Source organism: Botrytis deweyae (assembly GCF_014898535.1).
Source record: "Botrytis deweyae strain B1 chromosome Unknown BDEW_007, whole genome shotgun sequence".
In the NCBI taxonomy this organism is placed as follows: Eukaryota; Fungi; Ascomycota; class Leotiomycetes; order Helotiales; family Sclerotiniaceae; genus Botrytis; species Botrytis deweyae.
The window spans coordinates 550,346-564,453 of NW_024066214.1; the positions used below are offsets into that span (position 1 = coordinate 550,346).

The window sequence follows — 14,108 nt, forward strand, 5'->3', positions numbered from 1 at the left end:
CAAATAATTTTTTATATTTTGATTATAATTATTTATTATTTCCTATTTTTTTTAAAAAGAAAATATAAAGATTTGAATGAGATTCCAAATATAATAATTTGTATAGGAAAATCTCATTTTTGTAGGGATTTTGTTATATTTGTTATAGGGGTACGGTAAGTAGATTCCAGAACTCTTACAATGAAATACAAATCCGCCCACCAATCTTCCACTTCAGAATTCCAATCCCAGAGATCCATCTATATCTACAATTAACAAACTCCTACTACCTTACTTCTATCAATTCAATATACCTAAACTAAGTATACCAAAAACCAACTTCCACAACCTCCGTACCTTCCTTCTCCACCACGGCCAGAAAAAAAGAGAGAGACACTTATAATCCACCCTCCAAACACTCAAAAAAAGAGCATCCCATCTTCATCAAACTCAACACCTTATACTATATATCTAACCAAACCCATTCCCACCCCACCCCATCAATTTCAAGACACAAGCGCATGCGAAACCACAATTACCGGTATCAAAAAACATCCAGAAAGTAAGTAAGTAAATAACTCAATATCACGCTGAAGATCTGCATCTCCATCTTCATTGCCATGATACCAATATTAATAATCCCCAAAACCAAGAAATATCGATATATATCAAAACACCCATACTTTTATTTCCGATTTCCAATTTCTGTATTCTGTTATCTAGTATTGCTCCTCCAAAAGACAAAACACCAAGATATCGAAGTAGAAACAAATCCAAATCCAAATCCAATCCAAATCCAATCCAAATCCAAATCCAATCCAAATCCAATCCAAATCCAATCCAAATCCAATCCAAATCCGATCCAATACGCACCCACCTACCAACCTACAATCCTCCATCCATCCATCCATCCACTCAAAAGACAAAAGCTATATACCCAGTAGTTCAAGACCATACACATCGATACATAAACATCGATATGAAGAAATCGCGATTATGAGATATTCTCCGAGTATGGGACTTTCCCCTCTCCCCTCTCCCCTCCTAGTATCTTCCAGCCCCACAACTTCTCCCCCCCTTTATCCTTTCCACTTTCCAAAACTTCCAAAACCTCCAAAACCTCCAAAACCTCATTCAAATCAAAACGAAGCGATCAGAGAAGCCGAGCTGAAGTAAAAAAAAGAAGATGAAAAAGAAAATGAAAAAGAAGATAAAAAAGAAGATAAAAAAAAAGGATGAAAAAAAAGGATGAAAAAGAAGATAAAAAAAAAGATGAAAAAGAAGATGAAAAAGAAGATGAAAAAAAAGTAAATCTTATAAATCACATGATTAGTTCTTGAATCTTCGTTTATTTATTACCTATTACTTGAGTATCTATTCTTAATTTGTGATTTGAGAGAGAGAGTATGAGTGTGTATATATATATGTATATAAGAGAGAGAGAGAGAAAGATTATATATTATATATAATATATCTTTTCTCATCTATCAACCACTAGACATAAATAAGATCTTACTAATGAAACCGAAGCAGATAAAAGAAAGAATTATCTATCTATTATTAAGAGAAGCCGTATGCTCTTTATATTATAGTTGATATCGGAATAAAAATAAGTATCTATACTCTTCCTTCTATCTACAGAGAGCTTACTATAATATCCAGATTATAATCAAATACTCAAATAGATATACCTAATCCCAGCTTTCCATAATATGTAGTAATCTCGGTGTTGTAATAGCTGGCTTTAAGCGAGTAAGATCTTACTTTGAGTGTGGGTGGAGATGAATTATTAGATATAGCTAGGTACTCGTTGGAGTTATATAGATGTAATGGATTACTCTGAAATACGAGTCTTGTATTGTATTATATTATATAGTATCTATCTGAATGCTAGAATAAGAGGAATTTGATATATCTGTATCGATGTTTATAGTTTCCTCCTGAAAGGAAAGGAAAGAAAAGTATATTGAAATTCAGAATGAAATTCACAAGTCTTTCCAAAAAAAAAAGAATAAGAAATGATAAGAAAGGAAAAGGGAGGCTGAGAACCTGGTTCTACTTTTAGGGTAGTCATATTCTTCAAAACGAAGTCGTACCAAAAAAAACTCTAAAAAAACTAGATATATCAAAATATTTCAGAAGTTGTAACCTAAACCCCCAAAAGACGAAGAAGCTCGAGGCTTACCATTACTTCACAGCGCAGCCAAGTTATGTTATCTTCATCCGATAATAGAATCCCCGGTGCTGTAAATATAGAGAAGAGTAAAAAATAAGCTCAAGGTTCAAAAATACTTCAAACTACCTTGATCCGATTGCTTACCTCCGAAGCGGTAAAGTCGAAGAAGAATGAAATTGTCGCAGGACTACTATTACTGCAAACTATGTATCTCTATCCATTCTCATATCTGAGATGCGGAAAGACAAAATGAGAAAAGAACAAAAACTCTCAAGAGAAGGTTACCATCACTCCAGGGTCCAGACTCAAAACCGTCTTCACCGGACCTCACATCTCAAAACCATAAATACGCTAAGAGAAAACCCCCCAAAGCTCACCATCACCTCCAGCTATCATTATCCAATCTCACAGCCTCAGAGAAAAGCTACCTAGACATCCTAATCCAAATCATCAATGCGTCCAAAACACTACAGACTCACAATACCGCATCTAGAAAGCAACCCCAAGCCCCATGATTTAGATAGCTATTCGAACCATACCCAAACCTCCCATCCGAGTCAAAATATCATGAAAATATCATGTGTCATCACCCGGAACTTCCGGTCCAAAATTCAAATCATCTGAAGTGACGTCAAACAAAACAGTTCATCAAGAAGGTAAAGTAATGTGATATAAGGAATGGAAGAAGCATCATGATAATTCGGGTGGTAGGAATAATATTTAGACTCTCGAATCTAGAAGCATCTTTTTGAAAAAGCAATGTGTTTTCCACGTGTTGCCCATGCTTAATATATCTGGTGTATTGATTGGTGTTGGTAATCTTGTAGTTGTTGGAAATGGAATGGAAGGAAGAGGAAATGGAGTGGCAGGATTAGAGATGGATGTTCGGGACTTTAGCGATTATGATGGAACAGATACTTGAATACTATTCTTCTCTTGATTATTCTGCCTCCACGGCAGTGGCCCTCGGAGAGCCAGCGGAGCGTCATTGGATTATTATTATTATTGTTAGGTATATATATTTAAGTTTTCGAATCTTTAACAAATGATTGAAGAAAAGATACATACTAGGTATGAATAATGAATAACTTGCACAATATATGAATATGATTCGAACCTTACTAAGAGAAGACTAACACACCAAACGAAGAAAGATCATGTGAAGAATCACAACAAGTGCACGGACTGATATTGCTCGAGACTATGAAAGTAGACTTTGCTAATAAGTAGTTATGTGTAGAAACATATGTTTCAGATTTCTTGAAACTAGATGATATGATATCTTATTGGTTCAAGAACGAGAATACGGATTCTGATACATAAATAATGAAAAGTGGATTTGTTACATATTTTTGAAAGTTGAGAGTAATGGAAGTGAAGTATCTACTGGTACCCATCCCTCTTATGAATAAATGTCTTGATATGATGTAATGGTGAGTACAAAGCACAGACAGGCAGACAGACAGAGCAGAGGTCAGCAGCACCCAAGATGACTAAGAATTCGATGACTAAGAGTTCGATTACTTGATACTCAATGACCCCGCTCCCATTTTGCCCAAACATACAGCTACTCACTCGACTTTGATGTGAGAGATGCGAGATAAATCGGAAGGACACCACGACCGGTATGTTGACCTACTACGAGTCTACGACGGATTACTCGATCCATATCTTCCATCCCTTCCACATCTTCGATGTTCTCTGCACTTTCTCCATAAGAGTAGTCTCTTTTGGGAACGCGACTCCATGCATGATGCACGAGAAAGAAATCCCAAGAGAAATGATCTGCTGTAAGATGACGTTTCATGATTAGAGAGAAAAATCATCGTACCATGGCATGTACTGGTCGAATGATAATAAAACAATTGGGCTGCCGCGATTTCCTGGTGAAATATTTAGAGCTAGTAGGTGATGAATGAATGATGTTGGTATGGGGAATGGAGAGTTGAAACAAAGAAATGAATGAATGAATGAATGAATGAATGAATCAATCAATCAATCGAAAGATGAATGAGTACGTCGTAGATAGATGAATATAACTATTGTACCTACCTAGGTAAGCTCGTGGCGCAATCTACAGAGATACCGAGATACCTATTCCGTAAACATCTAGCTATATAATTGTGACAGTATAGAAAACCATCAACGACGACAACAACAACAACTCCATACAGTAGTACAGCTAGTCGTAACTTTAAGGTTTGATTTAACTTCATAGTCACACTCATACTGCTACCCGATCATGTCCAAGCATCCACCACTTGATCCATATGCACAACATCTTCCTCCTCCAGCTTGAAGAGTTTTTCATATTTCTCTGTACGAACTAACCAACACAAGTAAACTCATATGGATACCTACTACTGTATCGTAGGTGTTCACATTTTCCATTCACTCGACCCCTCCATTTCACAGGCCAAAAATAATCCTCAGCTGCTCTTGATTTCATTTTACGAAGTCACACGAACATTTGTTGGTTTTGGCGAGAATCAATTTGTGTTTATCAATACGACGTAGACGAAGATAGCTAGAGTAGAGGAGGTACTTCCAGGAAGGTACTCGAGTATATCTAAAGCTGGCTTGATCACTTTATTTTCTCAGTTCTCTCATCTTCCATCTTCTACATCTACAACTACAACTACATCTACATCTGCATCTCCATCTGCATCTCCATCTGCATCTCCATCTGCATCTCCATCTACAGCCGCAGCCCAACCAAGCCGTATGAGATAGCTCGCTTTCATTAGGTACCGAACCATCCCTTCCTCGGAAAACACTCACCCCGACCCCTTGAATAAAAGAAAGTGGGTGGCAAGGCAAGTTCCATCCATCACCATTACCGGTCGGGACAAGAAACGAAACCACCACAAATAAATCAAGTTAAAATCCCATTCCAATCCTTTTTTCTCCATCGCAACCACATACACAACTCTTTTTATCGATACATTATAGAAAAAGCGCTTATAATCATGGCTGCTACCATGTCGTCCTCAGAAGCACAAGTTCTTCATAGTCCTCCAAGTCCTACCGTAAAGCGTCCTAAAGGTATGTTCTTTATTTATTTCCCAAAATGCTGTGTGCGTGCGTGCGGATTCTACCCCGCTATTCCCAGATCTTTTTCGATCCGCTTCGAGAAAAGAGTCAAACATGAGAATGGATCAGAAAAAATAAGAAAAATAAACTAACATTGCAAACCAAAGGCATTCTCAAAAACTCCTTCCACCGCTCTCCCCCCTTCCAAGCCCCCATAACCACCTCCGCCCCTCCCATCACATCCCCCAAACACGTTGCCGTCCCCAGCACCCCCACCACCTCAGCCATCTCCGACCACGACGTCACTCTCCAAAACACTCTCCAAAACGCCGGACACCGACGCTCCTCGTCCGCCAGCCGTCCGATCCGTCGTGCCTCGTCGGGATCCACATACAACAGCCATGACGATTCGAATAACATGCGGCTGCAATGGGACGAGGCGAATCTGTATCTAACGGAGCAGGAAAAAAGCTCGACGATGAAGATCAACGAGCCGAAAACCCCGTATGCGAAACACTACGATCCGGCTGAGGATGCGGATGAGATTCGCACGATTGACGCGGGGGAGATTGTGGTGGATGAGCTGGATAAGGTGAAGGGGGGACACCGACGGAATCATCAACGGGACGAGGAGATTCCGGGATTGAGCTTGGGAGAACCGGAAGAGGCGGTTCCGGAGAGGGAAGTGGAGATGGGCGAGGGAGAGGAGAAGAAGGTGCATGTGGCGGGTGCGAATGGGCGAGATGCGGATGCGGAAATGGGGGGGATGACGGAGGAGGAGAGGGAGAAACATGAGAAGTTTGAGGCGATGAGGAGGAAACATTATGATATGGCGAATGTGGCGGGGCTTTTGGGTCATCCGGAGGAGGTGGATGGGGAGGAGGAGGATGAGGAGATGAGATGAGATGATGCAAATACCTGGAACGATGAGAATGGCCGGATGGATGGATGGATGGACTGATTGATACAAGACACGAACATGAATTTACGAGAATGAATGGATGGATGGATGGATGGATGGATGCACGCACGATACGAATTTTACGGTTACGGACACGGATATGATTAATGGCATTTTTGGAGAGGAGAGGAGTGGAGAGGAGAAAAGGGTGACTAACCTTTACCTTTACCTTTACCTTTTTCGCGCGGGCAAGGCGTCATTTTGTTTCTCAGTAGGTATTTACCTAGGTAGTTTATACATGTGCAATTTTATATATGCGATACTTGGGTTTGATTTTTGATTTGTGATTTGTGATTTGTTCCTGTAATTTGTGGTTTTTAGGGGTGAAGTTCTGATTTGGTGTGAGTGAAGTGGGTAGATACAGCAACCTCAGCTAAGTTCGCGCGAATTGATTCTTCGAATAAACTCAATTATTTCAATAAATGATTATAAATTGATTCTTTAATATATCCTTTTCAAATTTTGAATTTTTATAAAAAATTAATCAAATTATATAACACAAAAAGAATTATTTTATTAAATCATTTTCGAATAGAATTCTATTCAATTATATTAGAAAATAAGAATATCAATATCTCAATTTCAATTAAATACTAATCTTTATATACTAAATATTTTTTAAAAAAAATTATATTTATAAAATTAGAATTAATTGAATTTAATTGTATTATAATCTTATAGATATATATTATTTATTTAATAGAATATATAAGATTGAAATTGAATATTTTTTGAGAATCAATTTCTATACCAAAATTAAGCGAATTTTATAAGTTTTTAAGAGATTTCGAATTTGAAGTCTTTTTAATTAAAATAAAAATCAATAAAAATAATTTATTTATTTTTTATTAATAACTTAATGAATTTTTATCAATTTGTCAATTTTGATCTTATTGAAATTAGTAGTTGATTTTTAATTATATTCTAAAGAAGGTGAGTTTTGGTAGAAAAAGGCTTTTCGCGCAAACTTAATGCCTAGTACTGTACCTAGTAGTTGGTTTTATAATAATGATGATGATGATAATGATGATTATAATGGTAGGTATAGTTAATATATTAATAATAATAATTATAAAAAGAGAAATAGAAAGAGAAATAGAAATAGAAGTTAAAGCCGAAACAGAAAATAATAAAACACAACTAATCTAATCTAATCTAATATACGCAGAGATTAATAGATTAATAGATTAATCATATAAACTTTTATTCTATTTTAAGTATATAAATGATTATATATAGTAGGTATAATCTTATAGTATGATAGTACGAGTATAATAGATATATTTAAAGTAACTCAAGGTAGGTAGCTAGATATCTATTTTATTTATAAAGTTATAATAATCTAGATAGGTATATTAAGTAATCTATATAGTTATATATCTAGGAGGTAGTTAAGAGTAGGTAGTTAAGAGTTGAGATTTGAGATTTGAGATTTGAGATTTGAGATTTGAGATTTGAGATTTGAGATTTGATTTGATTTAATAAGGAAGTAAATAGATAGATGAATATCTAGATAACTAGATATTTAATAATAATAATAATATATAAATAGGTAAATAAGTAAGTAAATAAGTATATAAGTATATAAGTAAGTAAGTATGTAAGTAGGTATATATGTAAATAGGAAAAGCGGATTTCAATGATTACCTAGGTAGTATAGATTATAAAGATTATATATATATGTATATATCTAGTATCTTTCCCCCCCCTTTCCCCCTCCCCCCTTCTTTCAACTCAATCCTCTAATATAGAAAGAAGTGAGGAATTCGTACTTCTTGAAAGAGGGAGAAAGGGATTATGAATATAGTATATAGTAATTTGACGGGTCAAAAAGTAGGAAGTTATCGAAGGAGAAGATCGAGAGTATTCATATATACCTATATATATACGTTTCAATTCAATATATCAATCTCAATATTTTTGATCAAATTTCATGGTATTTTACAAATCAACTACCTAATTTTACGCCATTGCTATGCATTTAATTTAGAAAGACCTTCGCTTAAATTTCCTACGCCCGTGCATGCCCCCTCGTGATATCAAATTCTATTCTTTCCCCTCGCTTTCCTTTCTTTTCCTTTCCAATTCATCAACCTCATCATATACCCCATCTAATCACCTCCTACTCATCCTCTCACATGACCCGAATGAGGAAACTCATCTTCTAGCTTCAATCTCACCAAGACATTCATACTCAGCATCTCCTGCACCAACAACTTCGCCGCATATGGCATCGTCATTGTGCTCACCCCCTTGGAGCTCTTACACGTCTGACACCAACCCGAGTATCCCATCAATCCACAAGTTTCGCAAATATCCACCTGATGAGCATCACTACTCAACATAAGTCTCTCGAGTAACAATTGACTTGCACCGTAAGCAATAAGACAATCTCTCTCCATCTCACCCAAACGAAGACCTCCATCTCTCGATCTACCTTCTGTAGGTTGACGAGTGAGGATAGCACGAGGACCGCGAGATCGAGAATGCATTTTGTCTTGGACCATGTGCTTAAGTTTTTGATAGTAGATGGGACCGAAGAAGACGTAGGCTGGTAGAGATTCTCCCGTAATACCACTTGTGACGAAATCCTTACCCGAGTAACTGAATCCATTGTCGATTAAAATTTGTCCCATGACGTCAACATTGCTACCTCCAAAACAAGTACCATATTCGAGAGTGCCATTAATGACACCAGCTTTTCCAGAGAGCAATTCCAACATTTTACCAACCGTCATACGAGATGGGAAACCGTGAGGGTTCATGATGATATCGGGAGTAACTCCTGAATCCGCAAATGGCATATCTTCTTGATTAACGATGATACCAACAACACCTTTTTGACCATGGCGAGATGAGAATTTGTCTCCCAACTCAGGTCGTCTAGTTTGACGAGTTTGAACTTTAATGACTCCGCTCTCATTTTCTGTTTGGGAGAACATGACCTTGTCAATGTAAGCATGATCGTGCAGTTTGTAACCCATTGGTGCAGGTTTCATATCGTTAAGGTTGAAATCATTGCCCATCCCGGTTGAGTTTGGATTTGAGGGGGATTCCTTATTTAGATAAATTTCGCCGGCATTGATTCTCTCACCAACTAATGCGATTCCATCAGTTCCCAATATCCTGTGTTTTGCAATAGGTTTGCCATTTTCGCCAATAATTCTATCAGCAATACGATCTTGAGATCGATTAGGATACTTTTTCAATTGTGTTGAATATTTACGGAACACCTGACAACGTCCGAATCCACGATCACAGGAGGCTTTATTAAGAACAAGAGCATCCTCAATATCGTAACCTGAGAAGGACATGACAGCGACTGTGGCATTCTGGCCAGCTGGAAGTTTATCGTATTTGATTAACTCTATCGTACGAGTCTTGACCATGGGTTGTTGTGGATAGACCATAAGATAAAGTAAAGTATCGATACGAGAAAACTGATTGTATGCAATGGCACCAATAGCTTGCTTACCCATAGCACATTGATATGTGTTTCTGGGAGATTGGTTGTGATGTGGGTAAGGAATAAGTCCTGCAACTGCTCCTAGCACAGTGAAAGGTTCGATTTCAAGATGTGTAGTCGCTTCGTTGATATAGTTTTCCCTGATGGCAATATTAGAATCGTTCTCCTCATTACAGTCAACGTATTCGAGAAGTCCTTTGTATAAGAAATCGTCGAAATCCATTGTTCCTTTTCTAAGCTCTTCCAGATGACGTTTCGTAACTTTAGGCTTTTGATTCTCCACAATAATCAGAGGTCTACAAATTCGACCTTCATCTGTAGCAATATGAACAGATGTGCTGTGATGGTTGATAAAAATGCTGATATACTCCGAAATACGGCCCATACGTCGGAATTTTCTGAAAGAATTAAGAAATTTCTTGGGTTGCCGAGTGAGTGCGAGAGGCGTTCCATTAACGAAAATAACGTAAGCTCCCTTCTCGTAGATTTCTTTACCACTCATGGAAACGATGTCTTCTGCACCAAGTACGAAAGTTAGTTTTTTGACAGGCTCTTCATCATCGTAAGTAGTGATGTGAGTCATGAGCGCCAGATTTTTAACCAGTCCACAAGCTTCTCCTTCAGGAGTGTCAGATGTACAAAGCATGCCAAACTGAGAAGGTTGTAAAGCTCTGGGTCCACTGACTTTCCTAGTCTTCTCAAACTGACTACTGATTCTTGTCATCATTCCAAGAGCACTAATGTAACTGAGTCTACTGAGAACGTGCGTAACACCGGCCCGTTCCATCTTGAATCGTTTCAAACTCCAGTTTCCTGTCGAAATAGCACGGTTCATACCAATGGTGATGTAGTTGCCGTGAGACTGCATGTGATTGTATGCATCAAACTCCATGCCCCTGTTAGGTTTCTTCAGAACTTTATCAATGTTCATTTTCAGATCAGTGTTGAACTTCTTGAATAAATCTTCGAAAAGCAAAGAAAGAAGTTGTCCAGCAAGTTCCAGACGCTTATTACCAACGTAATCTCGGTCATCAACGAGCGTTGGGTTAACCATGGCCATGAGGACTCGGCGAACCATAAAACAGATATAGAGTGCTTTTGGGCGGAAGTCTAGACCAACAACCGGAACGTGTGTGATTATAATGTTTGCGAGTGCTTCAAGAGCATCATTAACATAACTGCGACTCCGAGGTCCCCCTCCCGGTGCTCGGGCTCGGCTACCCATTTTGACACGAGATCCTATATATTCAAGAGCTTGATGTTGAGTATGGACACCAAGTTTGGTGGCTTCCTCAAAATTCACTGAAAACTCGTCCTGATATCTCTCATCAGATCCAGCGACTAGAAGTAATAATTCATGATCTGATTGGATTCCCATGGCTTTCAGTACAATCACAATCGGTAAAGCTTCTGTCAAGATATTATGCTGAAGAGAGATTCGCTCCTTTTTAAGCATTACATAACTTTTTGACTTGCGCTCGTGTGTAGAACTGTTCAAAAGTTAGTGATACCAAAGGACTGTAGGAAAAGATTCTCTGACCTAGTAACGGACGCAGAAACGATTCCTTTCTTGGGGTCTGCTTCGATAATAACTCTGTTCTTGCTGAGTTGTTCTTGAACAAGAATGACTTTCTCTGTACCATTAACAACGAAATACCCCCCAGGATCCAAAGCACACTCGTTCATGTGAGCCATCTGGCGATCATTCTTTCCAGCCAGCCTACATTTTGAACTCTTCAACATAATAGGCATTCTGCCAATTGCGATATTCTTCCTAGCTACTATAGTCCTTCCTCGCATATATTTAATATCGACTCTAATTGGCGCAGCATAGGTCATGTCGCGAAGACGGCATTCATTAGGTGTAATTTCATTTTGTGGTTTGCGATCATCATAGTCCATTCGTTCCGGCTCGCCAACACGAATATCGGTATATCTGCCAATTGTTAGTAGATTACACACATATTTCCGGAAAACGATTCAACTGACTCCAACCAAAATTTTGGGTCCACCTCGCTGGTGACTCTTTTATTTGCCTTGACAATGTCTTTGATTTCATGCTCGACGAAATAGTTGAAGGAATCGATATGCTGTTTAACGAGACCTTTGACTTTTAGAAAAGCCGGTACAAGATTCCATTTATCCTGAAGCGCATTAGAAAATATTCCAGTAATTCATCAACGCTTTTCCTACCTTTGCAGTATTGATCGGATCTGTCAAGCTTTTTCCATCGTAGAATGGTTCGAGTAAAGCAGCAAAGCCCTATAATGATTGTCAATGAAAGATTCAGATTCGATTGGGAAGATTCTGTACATCATCATCTCTCTTAGGTACAGGCTCCACGACAGCAGGAGCTTGTCTAGTTTTCGTCGCCCTCTTGCGCTTGGGATTTTCGGTTTCTACTGAGGGTCCATCGACTTCTGGCGCAAATTCTTGAGCCTAGACTTAAAGTAAGTTGTCTGCCATAATAATACGATTGGATTTGCTTACCTTCTTCGCAGAGCTTTCCTCAGCTGGAGCTTCTACTGGCCCAGCAGTCTTCTTCTTGGGAGGCATCTTGAATTGATGCTGAACATATGTATTAGCAAGATTTAGTCGGCGGATTTAAAAGATTCAAAATTAATTTATTGGGTTGGTCACCATGAGAATCGGTCAAAGTTTATTTTAGGCCGAATACCCCGCGAGAACCAGCCAATTACACGATAAGGCTGAGATATGAATCATGCAAGGCTACCATATCAGTTTATCAGGCTACACGCAAGAGAAAAAGAGGCCAAAAGTGACCCCCCTCTCGCCCCAAATAAATCTTATAATAAATCAACGCTTAATAAATTTATGATAATTAATGGTACTAAACAGATCGTTGAATAGTCTTCAGTCATAAAACTATTAAAGCTTTCAATCTTTTGGATTGAATTAGAACAATTAGATTGTTGATAGGTTTCGCCAGTGGTCAATTCCGGTCTGTTTTATCTCCTACGAATAGTCAGGCTACTAGACAGTTAGAATGATCAGCTAATTTCATACTACTCGTTCGTATATGATCTGTATTTCTGGTAGTTTTCTTAATGATATGTCTACCATATCACTTGTTCTAACTGAAGTTGAGACGATCGAGTGGTTGTATAGAAGAGTCCATCGTAATAGATATCTGATCTGAATCTACCCTTCTTCGCACTATTGCATACTGTTATTACTGCATCTGCAAGGCACGACTGCAATAGTTCTACGACTCTATCCTTTTTTGTATGCAACGTTATACATATGCTGAGACGCTGCTCGGCATCAACAAATGTTCCTCTCCCAAGATTCTAAATTTGGAACACATGCCTCACCGCTAGATCTGATCTTTCTTGCTACTTTTTGCTCTTTATCACTTTGCACGCCACAGAGCACAACCCCACTCTCAGTCACTTATAAAGTTGAATAAGAAGATTTTTGACTCACAACGCAATTGCAAAAGGAATGTGAGTGATTTAGAATGAGCTCCTGAAATTTGCTTTGGAGAAGCCTGCTGTTGTTTTAAGGCTCCGAGGAGACTAACGTCATTACAAGCTGCAGTTGACGTTCGGTTTGATTCGAGGATTTCGACTTGCATGCAGAAGATCGTGACCAAAATTGATTGGAGACGCATTAGGTAGCTTTGGTACTCCACACATCAAGACCTTTGCCACTGATTGAGTGGATGGTGGAATAAGAGAAGGACTTAAAGAGGATAATAGTGATTGTTCCTGCGAGGAATTGTGGATTTAGAGTTCTACGGATCCTGAAGATGCATACCTAAGTGCTCAAGTACAGGATGGATTAACAGTCGATCTAGATGAGATCATTAAACAGCGACAGAAACATAGTACAAATTTGAATGTGTGCATTGGGTTTGTGCTTCGAAATTGAAAAGAGGCTGGAGAGGCTCATAGATCAAGCCTTTTGATAGGTTGACTATGGAAGTAGACCTCCCGATTACGAAGACTGGGGGGAGGGCTGTAAATGTTTCATCAACGCCCCCGCCTCAAAGTAGTATCGAAAGTATTTGAGATTAGGGATCATGGCGCCCCGTGATTACTTTGATATTTCCTCATTTTGCTCATTGCACGAGAATGCGATATATCGCATTCACATTCACGTCTCATTAACCTTTTTCCAGAGCTCACCGTTACCGTTGGGAAATGAAGTAAAGGAGGTTGGGCAAAAAGGTGCTTGAGTGCCTGCCAACATACAGAAGTTGCTGCACGTTACTGAAAGTTTAAACCCCCTGGTTGATTGGCCAAAATAGCAAGCTATTACCCCTCGAATGAATCGAATCAGGGTCCATCTTAGTATTAATGCGGGAGATGGTGAGAAGGAGACGAAAAAGGGGAAGAACTCAAATGGAATATATATACATGCTAGGTACATATATATACATGCTTTTCTGAATCTAAATCATGTATATATGCAATTATTAATACAAGCAGACCAAGCTGGATACAATCCAATTTTGCCTACTCGACTCT

The 14,108-nt window shown here is 38.5% G+C and overlaps 2 protein-coding genes across 2 annotated transcripts; one reads left to right on the top strand and one right to left on the bottom strand.

Annotated features, from left to right (window-relative positions):
• Positions 1–5,124: 5,124 nt before the first annotated feature.
• EAE98_003872 (uncharacterized protein) lies at positions 5,125–6,092 on the top strand (the record flags this gene model as incomplete). The annotated part of the gene is made up of 2 exons (XM_038951492.1): positions 5,125–5,200; positions 5,356–6,092. The coding sequence occupies 2 exons, from the start codon at positions 5,125–5,127 to the stop codon at positions 6,090–6,092; spliced, it is 813 nt and encodes a 270-aa protein (XP_038811965.1).
• A 2,183-nt stretch (positions 6,093–8,275) lies between these two features.
• EAE98_003873 (uncharacterized protein) lies at positions 8,276–12,366 on the bottom strand (the record flags this gene model as incomplete). Its single annotated transcript, XM_038951493.1, has 6 exons — positions 12,106–12,366; positions 11,929–12,054; positions 11,809–11,877; positions 11,605–11,759; positions 11,156–11,551; positions 8,276–11,105 (listed from the first exon to the last, which is right to left on the bottom strand). The coding sequence occupies exons 1-6, from the start codon at positions 12,169–12,171 to the stop codon at positions 8,276–8,278; spliced, it is 3,642 nt and encodes a 1,213-aa protein (XP_038811966.1). The 5' UTR covers positions 12,172–12,366.
• Positions 12,367–14,108: the final 1,742 nt, after the last annotated feature.